At 51.3% G+C, this 15008-nt stretch overlaps 1 protein-coding gene across 1 annotated transcript; it reads right to left on the bottom strand.

The window, feature by feature from the left end:
* Positions 1 to 163: 163 nt before the first annotated feature.
* GMPPB (GDP-mannose pyrophosphorylase B) lies at positions 164 to 14855 on the bottom strand. Its single transcript, XM_081900361.1, has 10 exons — positions 14720 to 14855; positions 14322 to 14456; positions 13532 to 13612; positions 11523 to 11571; positions 11145 to 11287; positions 10010 to 10168; positions 9738 to 9816; positions 2538 to 2665; positions 2098 to 2280; positions 164 to 913 (listed from the first exon to the last, which is right to left on the bottom strand). The coding sequence occupies exons 2-10, from the start codon at positions 14448 to 14450 to the stop codon at positions 782 to 784; spliced, it is 1083 nt and encodes a 360-aa protein (XP_081756487.1). The 5' UTR covers positions 14451 to 14456; positions 14720 to 14855; the 3' UTR covers positions 164 to 781.
* Between the last annotated feature and the right edge of the window lie 153 nt (positions 14856 to 15008).

The following is a 15008-nucleotide window of genomic DNA, read 5'->3' as shown; positions in this document are numbered from 1 at the left end:
ATTCTTCTCTCCATTTTATGGAGCACTGTCCTAAAGGCTGGCACAGCAGCAGTGCAAGATGGGATTGGCTGCAAGGAAGGCAGCGGTAAAAGTCAGCTGCCATACAAAACTGCCATTGTTGTTCCCCAAGAGGAGTTAAAGAAAACATATGACACACCACAGCTCCCATTCTTCATGACAATATAATTTCATTCCCCGTCCCCATTAATTGACAGAGCCCTGTCCAGAGTTCTTGAATAGTAATAGTTAGTGATTCTTGGCCATATTGAGGGAAGAGAGAGGGATCAGTCTCTGTAAGGCAGTAGAGTTCCAAAGAAGAGGATTGTATTCTGTCTTCCCTTTGTGCAACATGAGCTGCACATCTTATCCTGAAATAAAAGCACAGCATGCTGTTCTTTCTCCTCATCGGGCCTGCCTGGGACTGTTCTCTTGCAGCAGCTGAACTCCTACTGCAGAACCACACAAGCAAGCATTTTCCTCTTTGCACATTAGGGTTGCTTTCCAGTAGTAGCTCAATGGCCTGTGGCACTGGACAACCCCTGGAGCTGGCCCAGGTCATTGTGCCTTATGCTAAGCAGTGATTCTGAGGAGCACTCCAGCCAGCTTACAAACCTCCTTATCCCACTACACTCCTAGGATTCCAGCAGAAGGTTAGTATTTTCTCAGCATAAAAGTCAACAAGGAGCCCCCGCTCCCAAGGCACAGGATGGGGATTCCCCTTGTAAGAGGGTAAGACAGGGAAGGCCCTCTCAGCAGGTCCAATACTCAAGGCCCAGGACCGCTACATGATGATGCGTGGCTCCGGTACAGACTCCGCAATGGATTTGTGAGGCAGCACGTTGGCACCATTGAGGTAGAGTTCATCGTTCACAATGACATCCTCTCCCAGCACTGACACATTCTCCATCCGTACCTGAGGAAGGGCGTGACATACAGTTAGACAACTCTATGCTGAGCTGAGGGGAAGTAGTATGTTACAAGATAGACTTAGGCTAAGGCAGTTACTTGCCTGCATGGTACAAACCTATGGCTACTCAGGAGTCAGTTTCTAACAGGTTCTGCCCTTGCTTTTCTGGCTCTGGGCAGCTAATTAAAAGCAGGAGCAGCCAGAATGAGGTGCCATGATAATTATACCTGTAGAGTTTCCCTAAATCTTACTCAAATTGCCACTAAATCTAGTACCAATTCAACTCATAGGGAAAGGACAGCTTGATACCTGGCACAAAGCAGCACTGAAAGATATTAAATTGGGACTTTATAGGGCCAGTTTCCCTGTTATGAGTGCAGCTCTCATAATAATAAGGGTATTGAGTATGAACACACAACCACTGCCAAGCTACAAGTCCATCATGAGTGAGAGAACAAACATGCAGGCATGTGAAGAAACTACACAGTAGCATTTGTGTGGACTGTGCACTCCAGGTCACTCATCAGTAAAAGAACTACAGTGGTACCTCGCAAGACGAATGCCTCGTAAGACGAAAAACGCGCAAGACAAAAGGGGTTTTCGGTTTTTGAGTTGCTTCGCAAGACGATTTTCCCTATGGGCTTGCTTCGCAAGACAAAAACGTCTTGCGAGTTTGTTTCCTTAAAGCCGTTAATACCCAGGGAATCCGCGCTTCGCAAGACGAAGAAACTCGCAGAACGAATTAATTTCTTCTTGCGAGGCACCACTGTAGTTAGTCTTGCTGAGATGCAGCTCTGACCAACAGTGCAGTTCTTAAGTCCCAGACACACTGGCTGGGAGAGGTTAAGATATGACCTGATGTCCCCCCCCTTGTGGCTCAGGTGGCCTTAAGCTGGCGACTTCACCTGACTGAAGTAAAGCTCTCCTGGCACAAGCTATCCCAGTGTGCAAGGCAAAAAGGGGGCATGTTAAGGCCAGCAAACAGGCACATTGGGGCCACCAAAAGGAATAAACAAAATTATCCTGCGTTCCAGCTCTCTCCATTTACTGGTCCTGCCCAAAGAGGTAACATTTCCCCCACAGAAGAGCAGAAAATGTTTACATTCCCTCAACCTACAGCAGCTGGGCTGCAGCTTCACTTTCCCCAGTGTATATCTGACTGATGAGGATTGCTCTGTCACATAACTCACCCACTGGCCTACAGAGGAGCTCCAGCCAACAATGCAGGACTCCAGCCACGAATGAGACCGGATCCGCGACCCCTTCAGCACAGTGCAACGTTTGATCCGAACCCCGTCCTCTATCACCACTCCTGCCCCAATGGTGACATTGGGACCAATACTGCAGTTCAATCCAATCTTGGCAGTTGGGTCCTGAAGTTGGAGGGGGGAAGAAAGTAAATTGGTTTTTCTTGAGCAGCTTCCACAGCTCTGGTCTGAGAAGTAGCTTCCTCCTCCTCAGAGGAAACTAGATGGGAGAGAAGAACATTCCCTCACAGCTCTAGTCCACAAGATGGTAGATGTAATATCAAGAGCTGCTGTTGCCTTGCTCAATATACTACCAGTTTTAGATCAGCCTTTAATGAAGTGCTGCCCACCCTCGCTCTAAAGAAATACAAGAATAGAATTACCACTAATACATTCCCCATGAAACCTGGTCCTGAGTGCAGCCTCTCGGGATGTTTCAGCCGTAGATATTGCAGATACATGCACATGCCGGTCAGAAAGTCTTTGGGCTGCCCAATGTCCATCCAGAACCCTGTGGTGACAAACCTGCGTTAATAAGACACCTGTCTCCATTGATGAACCTTATACCAGCCTTCCTCCCTGAAGGCAGCATATAGCAAGATGTGCGGTGAAACCGCATTACATTACAGTGGTATCTCGGGTTAAGTACTTAATTCGTTCCGGAGGTCCGTTCTTAACCTGAAACTGTTCTTAACCTGAAGCACCACTTTAGCCAATGGGGCCTCCTGCTGCTGCCGCGCCGCCGGAGCACAATTTCTGTTCTCACCCTGAAGCAAAGTTCTTAACCTGAAGCACTATTTCTGGGTTAGTGGAGTCTGTAACCTGAAGCGTATGTGTCAGGGGTTCAGGGAGAGAAGAGCAGATGAGGGAGGAGACAGTGAGCGAGGGGGAAGAATCCCAGAACGACGAGGAAGAGGATGACAATGACCAAAGGTCGTCCATGAGTCTGTCCAGTGAGTCGGAGGATTCCCAAAAGGAAGCCCCCCTGGTCAGGCCAAGGGGAGCCAAAGGGGGAAGCAGTCAGGAGCAGGGGAGCGAAGGGAGAACCCCCAGTGGGAGTTGGAGATCGGGGCCGGCTTCTCCGCCGGAACGGAGTGAAGGGGGTGGAGTTACCAGTGTGTCAGAGGGAGCAGAACAGGAAGGAGAGAGGGGAAGGAGATCGGGGCAAGACGTCCTGCCGGAAGGGGCGGAGAGTAGCACCGGGAGCAGTGTAGCGGTCGAGAGGAAGGTCAGAAGCAACGTACGCGCGCCAAGTTCAAATGTGGAGGCGCGCGGAAGTGAGGGAAGCCCTGGGGAGGAGCCTGGTCCCAAAGCGCGAAGGAGGGGGGAACAGGCGTCAGAGGATTCAGCCTCTGGGGAGTCCCGGCGGGAGGGAACCCAGGGGGGCAGAAAGACCCTGCGGAAAAGGAAGGAGAGGAAGAGGTGGTCCAGCACAAGCCTCTTAAACTGGTGCAGGGGCGGTACTGATTCAGAGGGTACTTCAGCGGTCTAAGCGTAACAGACGTAGAGCCACAGGTCTCGGATGTAAAGCCAACAATGTTCTTCAATAAAGACTTTTGTATATAAACCGGATTGGACTTGGGTCTCTCGTGAGCTGGGACCTCGGGTGGCTCTGACAGTAAGTACCCTCCCAAGAACGCAAAAAAAATTTTTTTTGCAAAGCTCACAAACGGTAGCAGCCATGAGTGCGGAGGAACAGCTGATGGCGCTGGGGAACCAGGTTACCGAACTCACCGCTGCAGTCATTGCATCTCAGAAGAAGAATGACGAACTGGAGAAGCGCTGCCAGGACCTGCAAACAAGGTGGGAGCGTGCAAGCAGGGAAGGGTTCCCAGGGTCCAGATCGGAGGGACTTGGACTTGGAAGGCGGGGGGGCAATTTAGTCACCCACTTCGATGGGAACTTGAAGCAGTACCCTAGTTTCAGAGCAGACGTCTTATATGCACTGCATTTGCTTCGCAATGACTTTAAAGATGAAGAAAAGAAGGTGGGATTTATTGTGTCTCATTTGCATGGTTGCGCAATTTGTGGCGCGAAGATGGCCCTGCCCGCCGCGATTCTGATGAATTTATTAAAGCGATGGATGCTTGTTTCCAATCAACTGTGGATCTTGATATTGCGCGCAGGGAGATGCATGGACTGCGGCAAGGCAAAGCCACAGTACGTCAGTATCATTCCAGATTCTTCGCATTATTGACTGTGTTAGGCTGGGAAAAGGACTGCAAACCAGTGAGAGATTTGTTCTGGGAAGGTCTCAGCGGCCCCATAAAAGATGAGCTTGCCAGGGGAGACAGACCCCAGACCCTAGAAGACGTGGTGCAGAGGGCTCTTGCGATAGGAGTAAGACACGAGGGACGCCCTTGGCACGATGATGAAGGACGCCAGACGCGTGCACCAGCAAGGACCCCCCCTTTTATTCCCAGGGACTTCGGCCAGGCACATCCCTCGCTTTTGGGGAGGCAGGGAGAAGAGCCGATGGAAATTGGTGGTGCTAGGGCTCAAACGCCAGCCAGAGCCCCTGTTTCCGGTGCAGTAAAGGCGAAGCCTCCTAGAGGGACCAGGAAATGTTACATCTGTGACAGTGCACAGCATATGGCGAAAGAGTGCCCCCAGAGGCTCCAGAAGCACACTGCAGCTTTGGCAACAGTGGCAGCAGAAGTGATGCAAGAAGAGCAACCTCAGGGAAACGACAGTGCCTGGCTGGAAGCAGAGCTGCTGGGGCTCAGCCAGGCGGATCTGTAGAGCAGTCCCCAGCGCTTTTGCAATGCACAGACCCTTTACCACCCAAGCCAGCGGTGCAGCTCACTGCAACACTTCAGTTGCAGAATGGAACCACCCTGGAAGTTCCCATCACGATCGATTCTGGGAGCAACGCGGATTTTGTGGGGATGCAATTTGTCAAGCAGCATCGCATAGCGCTTCTGCCCGCAACAACGCCTCTGAACGTAGTTACGGTGGATGGCAGGAAATTGCTAGGAGGGCAAGTTGTGCAACAGACGCCTCCCATGGTGATGCGGATTGGAAATCATCGAGAAGTCATTAGCTTCAATGTCACCCACTTGTCAGACACGCCTATAGCATTAGGCATGAGTTGGCTGGAGAGGCATAGTCCTGCTGTAGCGTGGTACCAACGGCAGATCACCTTCTGCTCATCGTATTGTGCTCAACATTGCATCCAGCCCAGCCAGGAGGAGGAGGCTGAGCAGCAGCTGCAACTTGGCATGGTGCAGGCAGTACCTCGCAAGTATGAAGGATTCTTGGAGGTTTTCTGCGAGAAGGAAGCTGACCAGTTGCCACCCCACAGGCCTTACGACTGTGCGATCGACCTGTTGCCGGGGGCGCAGCTACCGACTGCAAAGCTGTATTCCATGTCTGAAGACGAGATAAAAGAACTCAGAGAGTTCATAGAGCATAATTTGAAGCGCGGATTCATCCGGGAATCCAAAGCAGTGGGGGGCAGTCCTGTGTTTTTTGTGAAGAAGAAGGACACGCCCCAGAAAAGGCTCATTGTGGACTATAGGGCCATAAACAGGATGACTAAGCCCAAGGCCTTTCCCATGCCCAAGATTGACGACCTCCTAGCGACCGTGAGGAAGGGGAAGATCTTCACCAAGTTGGATCTGCGTGGAGCGTACAACCTCATACGTATCCGGGAGGGCGATGAGTGGAAGACGGCCATGTTCACGCCTCTGGGCACGTATGAATACAGAGTTATGCCGTTTGGTCTCCAAAATGGCTCTCACGTCTTCCAAGCCTTTATGCATCACGTGCTGGCGGGACTCCTCTACAAGAAGTGTGTGTGTTTTCTCGACGACATCCTGATCTTCTCGGAATCGCCGGAAGCTCATGAGAGAGACGTAAAGGAGGTCCTGCAAAGACTACGGGAACACAGGCTCTACGCCAAGTTGGAGAAGTGCCAGTTCGATGTGACGGAGGTGGATTTCCTCGGCTACAAGCTGTCCGACAAGGGGTTGGCCATGGACAGCGTCAAGGTCCACGCGGTGTTGGACTGGAAGAGCCCACGCAATCGGAAGGAAGTCCAGAGATTCGTCGGGTTCGCCAATTTCTACCGCAAGTTCATCAGAGGTTTCGCAAAGGAGACGGCAGCAATCACGGACACTCTCAGTTCCAAGAAGAAGAAGTTCGCTTGGACGGAACAGGCAGAGCGCTCTTTTCGGAAGCTTAAAAGCCTCTTCGCTTCCGAGGAGCAGCTGCTGCACGTGAATCCCGGCAGGCCCATGCGAGTCGAGACTGACGCATCAGACAGAGCGGTTGGAGCCGTCCTTCTGCAAGAAGATCCGCAAGGGAACTGGAGACCCGGTGCCTTTTACTCCCGGAAGCTCAGCAACACGGAGCAAAACTACACTATATGGGACAGGGAGCTGTTGGCCATTCACGCAGCTTTCAAAGCGTGGCGACACTTCCTCATAGGAGCCAAGCACACCGTGCAGGTCCGCACGGACCACAAAAACTTAGAGTATTGGCGCACGGCGAAGCTCCAGAGCCAGAGGCACATGCGCTGGGCGGAATTCTTCGCGGATTTCGACTTCAGGATAGAATACATCCCGGGGGATTCCAACGTTATAGCCGATGCGCTCTCCAGGAAACCGCAATATCTCGAGGAAGCGGCACCAGTAGCAGCCAAGCACATTTTTGCACCGCAGGCGTGGGCGTGCGCTGCCATCGCAGTCGACCTGGACGCGGTGCGACGCGCGTTGCAAATGGATCAGTTTGCACAATCCAAGATGGAGGAGCTGCGCAGGGGTTCACAGAGAGACGATGAGTTCCAGTTACGCGACGGGCTGTTAACTCGCAAAGGCGCCCTCTACGTACCAAGCGACGAGCTCCGCGCAAGGGTTCTGCAGCAGTTGCACGACGCCCCCAGTGCGGGCCACTTCGGCAAGGAGAAGACAATGGAGCTGGTGGCAAGGGACTTTTGGTGGCCCCAGATGCGGGGAGAGGTAGCGGAATACGTCACCAGGTGTGACACCTGTCAGAGGTCCAAGCCAGTACACCAGAAGCCAGCGGGACTACTGGAACCACTGGAGACGCCACAGCAACCGTGGGAGAGGGTAGCACTAGACTTTGTTACTGATCTGCCCAGCTCCAGAGGCAAGACGGCGGTACTGGTGGTTGTGGACCTGTTCACCAAGATGGTGCACTTCATTCCTTGCGCGAAGGTGGCGACAGTGGAACAGACCGCCAAACTCTTCGTCGACCACGTGTTCAGAGTGCATGGGCTGCCGCAGTCCATCCTGTCCGACAGGGGGCGCCAGTTTGTTTCCAATTTTTGGCAGAAGCTTCTAGGTATCCTGCACGTCAAGATCAACCTAGCGTCGGCGAGACATCCACAGACCAACGGCCAAGCAGAGAGGGTCAACGCGATCATGCAGCAGTACCTGAGATGTTACGCCAATCAGCGACCCGCAGCGTGGGTGGACTACCTGCCGATGGCTGAGTTTGCCTACAACAACACGAAGCACGCGTTGACGGGGGTGACGCCGTTCTTCGCGAACAATGGCCGTCATCCCAGAACCTTCCCGGGGTTCGTAGCAACAGGAGAGGGGGTGCAGCAAGAGGCCGACCAGTTCGCAGCAGAACTGCAAGAGGTGCACGAGGAGCTGCGGAGACATTTGGAGCTAGCCAAACAAGCTTATAAGGTGCAGGCGGACAAACACAGAAGGGCGGGAGAAGACATCCAGGAGGGGGACTGGGCATGGTTAGCGGCCCAGGCGATGCCAGCCAAGTCGTTAGCTAAGAAGAAGCTGGGACACAGGCAGCTAGGGCCGTACCAAGTTGAGGCTAGGATCAATCCCGTAGCGTTTAGACTGGCCCTCCCCGAAGGCTCCAGAGTGCACCCGGTCTTTCATAGGTCGGTGCTCACTCCCTACAAGGCCCCGCACAGGTTTCAGGAGTCAGAAACAGTACCAGATCCACGCAGAGAGTCGCCCAAGAGGGGGGAGTCACCTAGGGCCGAACCACTCAACGAGGTCACAGAGATCCTGGACTTGAGATGGGGGGCAGAGGGAGTTGAATACTTTCTCGCCAGAGAGGGCACCCCAGCCAGTGCCAATAGTTGGGTGCCGGGCTACGCTTTAGACGAACCTCTTTTGAAAGACGAGTTCCATGCACTTTTCCCACATAGACCCATGCCAGCCGAGTACTTTGATGACTGGCTCTTTACGCCCACATTTTCAGATAGCACCTTCCGGGGCTTTTCTTCCACCGAGGAAGGAACGGCAGAATCGAGCCCGCCCAGAGGATCGTGCTCGGGGGTGGACACACTACCCTCGGATTGGTGGGAGGAGCAACCAGAGGAGGACTGGCGTAAGAGGTGGATGATGGGGCCTTGGCAGGCAGCACCAGATGAAGTAGCAATGGAAGAGGAAACTGAGAACACTTTGGGTGAAGAACCCGAGTTCGAACACACATACACAGAACTGCCAGCAGAGGACATTGAAGCAGACGACCTGTATCCCGAATCTACCTCCGAAGAGCCGCAGCTCCCACAACCTGCACCCGACGGGCGGGAGGGGGGAAGGGGGGGCTTCGAGGGGGGGATGGATGTCAGGGGTTCAGGGAGAGAAGAGCAGATGAGGGAGGAGACAGTGAGCGAGGGGGAAGAATCCCAGAACGACGAGGAAGAGGATGACAATGACCAAAGGTCGTCCATGAGTCTGTCCAGTGAGTCGGAGGATTCCCAAAAGGAAGCCCCCCTGGTCAGGCCAAGGGGAGCCAAAGGGGGAAGCAGTCAGGAGCAGGGGAGCGAAGGGAGAACCCCCAGTGGGAGTTGGAGATCGGGGCCGGCTTCTCCGCCGGAACGGAGTGAAGGGGGTGGAGTTACCAGTGTGTCAGAGGGAGCAGAACAGGAAGGAGAGAGGGGAAGGAGATCGGGGCAAGACGTCCTGCCGGAAGGGGCGGAGAGTAGCACCGGGAGCAGTGTAGCGGTCGAGAGGAAGGTCAGAAGCAACGTACGCGCGCCAAGTTCAAATGTGGAGGCGCGCGGAAGTGAGGGAAGCCCTAGGGAGGAGCCTGGTCCCAAAGCGCGAAGGAGGGGGGAACAGGCATCAGAGGATTCAGCCTCTGGGGAGTCCCGGCGGGAGGGAACCCAGGGGGGCAGAAAGACCCTGCGGAAAAGGAAGGAGAGGAAGAGGTGGTCCAGCACAAGCCTCTTAAACTGGTGCAGGGGCGGTACTGATTCAGAGGGTACTTCAGCGGTCTAAGCGTAACAGACGTAGAGCCACAGGGCTCGGATGTAAAGCCAACAATGTTCTTCAATAAAGACTTTTGTATATAAACCGGATTGGACTTGGGTCTCTCGTGAGCTGGGATCTCGGGTGGCTCTGACAGTATGTAACCTGAGGTACCACTGTATTTCATTCAAACATTGCCCTAGAGGGCCCTTGCATGTTATGTGGTATCTTCCACATCTTGATCTTATTTTTACTTCTCAACTCCAGTTCCAGGTCCTCACTGACTTAACATCTAATTGTCTAATATGCCCTCTCCTCAAATCACTGCCTACATCTGTGAGAGCCCCTTAGGATCAAAGTACCATTCCAAATTCTTCCATGTGCCCTTACCCTGCAGTTCCATGGCATAGAGTTGTCCTTGTTCTGCCATCACTGGGAATATCTCCTTCTCAATCGAGGTAGGCCGCAGCTAAGGGAAGGCAAGAGTACTACCAGTTGGCCATTTATGTTGTAAAGACTAGAGATGTACTGTTCCCACGGACATCATCATCCTTAATCTCACCAGCATGAAAGAATGAGATGCCCAACTAAAACCACGACCCCAAATACCCCAGCCAGTCTGCCCTGTGCAAGATCCCCGTTCCACCCTTCCGGCCTCATACCTCAATCCGCTGTAGCACGCTTGGGTTTAAGATGTACATGCCAGCGTTAATCTTGTTGGAAACAAAAACTTGGGGTTTCTCCACAAAGCGGTGTATGCGCCCTGTATCTGACTCACACACCACAACACCGTATTTGGAGGGCTCCTCCACTTTGGTCACCTGCAAGGCAAAGTTGGCATCACACCCAGCCATGGTACTCGGAGGGCACAGAAAGAGCTCTATTGAAGTGCCATGCCTAGTTTACTATCCCAATCTCTTATTTTAAAAAGAAACCCTTGAGTAAAAGAAAAGATAGGACACAGAAGACCTTTACTCCAACCACTTCTGTTTTTGCATTATAGAAAGATATGGGTGTGCGGTTCATCTCTAAAATAAGAACACACACCCTAATTCTTTATGAACTAATAAGCGTGCTCCTGTGCATGTAAACAAGGGGAGGCATTTATAACACCCACAGGAGGGGCTTGATTTTTTTTTTAGGTGGGTTGCAGAGGGTTGGATTAGATGTCCCTTGGGATCCTTTCCATCTCTACAATCCTATGATTCTCCTTTGTTCCTGCAACTACAGTTTTTGCCAAGTATTAAGGGTCTGTGGAAGTGATGGAGCTCTTTCCGCCTATGTCTCCAGCTGGCCTGCTAAACTTAGCTTTCTGGCAGCTCCACAACCAAAAGAAACTAAGTTGTCCAAGGATCCATGGGCAATTCCAAGCAAAAGAGAAAGGGGTACACCCTTTGTCTTTCCAAAGATGTTGGCAGACTACAGTTATCATTATCCCTGACTATTGGCTCATGCTGATGGGAGCTGGAATCCAGCAACCTCTGGAGGGCCACTCCTGCAATGGAGCAATGGAGTGGGTGCCCCTCAGATACCGTATTTTTCGCTCTATAAGACGCACCAGACCATAAGACGCACCCAGTTTTTGGAGGAGGAAAACAAGAAAAAAAAAATTCTGAATCTCAGAAGCCAGAAGAGCAAGAGGGATCGCTGCGCAGTGAAAGCAGCAATCCCTCTTGCTGTTCTGGCTTCTGTGATAGCTGCACAGCCTGCATTCGCTCCATAAGACGCACACACATTTCCCCTTACTTTTTAGGAGGGAAAAAGTGAGTCTTATGGAGCAAAAAATACGGTACTTACCACAATGGTGCCCTCTTTTCCATGATGCCTGTGGAAGTGCACCATGTCTTTGAAGGGGAAATCGCAGATCACATCACTGTTGAGCACAAAAAAAGGCTCTGCATTCTCAGTCAACAGCTCCCGCGCTAGGGCCAGGGGTCCAGCTGTGGAGGAAACCAGAGCCCTCAATATTCACCTATTCATGTGCCCTTCAGAAACAACAGCCAGCATGCACCTCTAAACCCCATCCTATATAGCTCCTGATCAGAAGAAGTAGTACCCAATCCTTCACCTGCATATAGCCAGGACACTCCAGGTTGCCACAAGCTTTGATTCTGATCCCACATTTACTGCCCCTATAACCTCACTTCTCCACAAGAAAGTGGCTCCTTCAGTTACCTGTGCCCAGTGGTTCCTTCTCATGCGACAAGGAAATGTGAATTCCCAGCTAGGAAACAAAGTAGAATTTGGAAAACAGAATTAGAAGATGTGCACCACCAATGGAATATGTGTGCCAGTGACCTGGTTATATACCCTTCCCTTAGTCATCAGATTTTCATAAATCCTCTCAAATAGAACTAGACAACAATATCAATATTATTCAATGATGAATTTATGGTGACCTACAGATTGCAGGCTCCCTGGCTCTGTGGGAGTACTTGTTCTAATGAAGCGACAGATGAACAGCATAAATTAAGATGAAATAACTAAACTTTACTTTCCCCCTTAGAAAGTCATGTAACACACCACCCACATTTGATAGCAAGTCCATCAAGTCCAACAGAATTTCAGCTAAGTTAGGTACACTAAGGGCCAGAGGGGTTGCTGCATTCACAATTACAAACAGGAGGTTAGAATCAGTGGTGTAGATCCTCAGATAGGTTAACTTGAGGAAGTTCACAGAATGAAAGTTTCCTGTTCCCTCCTAACTACTACTCCTCCCAAAGTCGCCTGCACTTTGTCCCACAATTGGGGACCCCATTCCTTCAGAGAAGCTATTGGAGAAGCACAGCTGGCTGTGGATGTAGATAGAAAATGGGAAATCTTCCTTCCATGAACTTTCTGAAGCTGTCTTGTCTTAGGATTCGAGCCAATAGGCACAATTGCACCCTTGAAGCCCCAAAATAAAAAGAATGCAGTCAGTGGGTAGAATTCAGTGTTACACTAATTTGATCATTTTGTCAGCACAAGCATATACACTTTGCAAACAGCATGATCTCCCATCTCCTTCCCCCGTGCTCTTCAGTGGGTTCTCCCAACCTGCGGGAGCATATTTGGGGAAGGCATGGGGGCACACAGGGCAAAGGGGGGAAGCCCCGTAGCACTTCCACTAGCAAATCAGTTGAATCTGGTCCCAATGTAACAATAGAGAGGGTGCTAAGCTTTTTATGCTGGAATGTCTGAATTAAGATGTGCATTTAAAGTATAGGTTGTATTTGGCAAAGCACAAAGAATACATTCCGTCAGCAGAAAAAAAAATCTGCTTGTACTATCTGCTTGTATAATGTCCCCCCCCCCCCAACACTCTCTAAATATGTTCTGAAACCCTCTGGAACAGATCTGAGGACAGCACAGTGCATGGTAGTGGGGTCCAATGCATTAGTACTAATCCTTGAGCTAGTGCATCTATTTTGAATCAACCGTGTCTTCCAATAGTTATAGACAATAGGTCCATCTATTTGAAAATAATAGGTTTCTGGCCAAAGTAATCTGCCAGTGAATCATATCAAATCACAAAAAGAGAGTGCTGCTGTTAGAGTGTACCACTAGCTAGATCTTTACTGAGGAAAGTTTTCTTGCTTCTAACCAACACTTGTGTAGCTGGTATTGCCAATGAAACTGAATCCATAAACCTTCAGTTACAGGAAGCTATGAAAAGTGGTATGGCACAGTGCCAAGAAAAAGTCACACCCTGCTTTTTACAGTGTAGGAAGTGAGCAGCATTTATGGATATACTTGCACAACATGCGCTTATTTTGGCTTAGTTGGCTTCAGTTAAAGTTATAATATATTGTATAGTTGTAATCTAATTAAAACTCATGCACTGCACTATAGTTAATTTGAGTTTCACATAGAGGCCCTAGCACATACAGGTTATCTCACTCAGCAAAGTCCAAAGCAAACCCCTTTCCTTGCAGTTGCAAAACTCCCCAAGAACAAAGAGAACTATTAACTACCCACCTCATGAACACTGAAAGATAATCACTAGAGTTAGTGATTCACAAGGCTATGCTCTGTGAAAGCAGCATGAGTCTAGGTAAGGCTATTGAGCCACTAGCTTTCATAGAACCTCAGCCACGTTAAGACAAAATGCTATAGCAAATGAAGAGTTCCAATCAACTCCTGCACATCTACAGGACCCCCAACCATCAGGAAAGCAGCCTAAGAACTATCAACTCAAAACTTACCCTTTGCTCTTGTTCTTTCATCTCCTTTTCCAGCAGTTCTGACATATAACTGACAGCAAGGATCACATGGTTCACACCTGCCTGTCAGAAAAGAGGAATAGTAACTCCAAGACACTGGAACTATGCACGCAACTGAGGTGATCAGGTGTCCAGACCCAGGAAGGCAATATCCATCCAACTGGACCAGAAACCATAATTATTTAGGAGATGTAAGGGATGGTTATGCAAGATTGGAACGGAGAGAAACATTTCTAATCCTTTCCCCATCAACTCACTTTGCTGAGCAAAAGGAAGCTAAATCAGCAAAAGGGCAGCAGTTAGAATTCACATATTCCACTCCTAAATCTGGAAGAAGACCACCCATCACTTAGGCATTAGTCTGTGATCCATTTGAATGAGCCACTTTCCCCGGCTATAGCACAAGTTGTCCAAAATGTACATCCATCCCTATTTATCTGTATGGTGAAGGAAAGTAATTTATCTTCAGTTAGCACAGAGATGGGGAGATGCCTAGAAATGCACAGGAAACGTGGCAGAGGGCACAGCACAAGAAGCCTCCCAGATGTGTGCAGGAGACTTTGCCATGGAATAACTCAACAGCAAAAGCTTCACCTATTGAATTCCAGTCTGCCATGCAGCTCTTAAAAGGCACAGCGCCCTTTTCAGGAAAAAGAGGCCCCTGGATCTCTCTTCTCCCCCGCCCGCCCCCCCCCCGCCCGCTCTTCTAAGCGGGCGGCAGCCTCACCTTCACCCACCCACCTAAACACAGAAGGCTGGTGCTCAATCCTACCTTCACCAGAGCCTCCACCTGGTGCAGCAGGATAGGCTTGTTGCAAAATTCCACCAGGGGCTTCGGGATGCTGAGGGTCAGGGGCCGCAGCCGCGTGCCATAGCCCCCCACCAAGATCAGCGCCTTCATCCTTGCCTGAAAGAGGGCGGAGGAAAGGGCGAAGCGTCAGACCTCACGCCGACCGCAAGGCCTCACCGGCCCCGCTGCCTGCCTGGTCCCCCTCGATGGTCTCCCAACCTCCCCGCGTCGACCCCCAGCCAAGCAGGACTTGCCGGCGGCCCCTCGAGCTCAGAGCCCGGCCGCCGCCCCTGGAGCCCTCGGTGCTCTTCAGGACCGGACCCAGAGGCCCGTAGGCGTAGCCAACGTCACCCCTCCGCACTCAGCACCGCGTAACTCACCTGACCCGGCCCGGAGGTGCCACTCCGCCTACAGCCCACAGAACCAGCCACCACGACATCTCCGTCAAACTCCCTTCGAACCGGTCGACCAATCAGTGCGCCGGACGTGTCCAAGTATCCTAAGCATCCAATGGCGGCCGAGAGTGGCGGCCAATCGGAACGCTAGCTACTGCGTTGCCGCAGCAACGCGGACAGATTAGAAATGCGACCGCTTTGCGTCATTGCCAAGGCGCCGCAGCAGACACGTCTCTAGGAAGGCGGCTTCAAGTTAAAGCCCCGCCCCTCTTTC

Source organism: Podarcis melisellensis (genome assembly GCF_964234715.1).
Source record: "Podarcis melisellensis genome assembly, chromosome: 2".
In the NCBI taxonomy this organism is placed as follows: domain Eukaryota; kingdom Metazoa; phylum Chordata; class Lepidosauria; order Squamata; family Lacertidae; genus Podarcis; species Podarcis melisellensis.
Note: the sequence above shows the minus strand (reverse complement) of the source record. Positions and strands in the feature narration are given on the sequence as shown.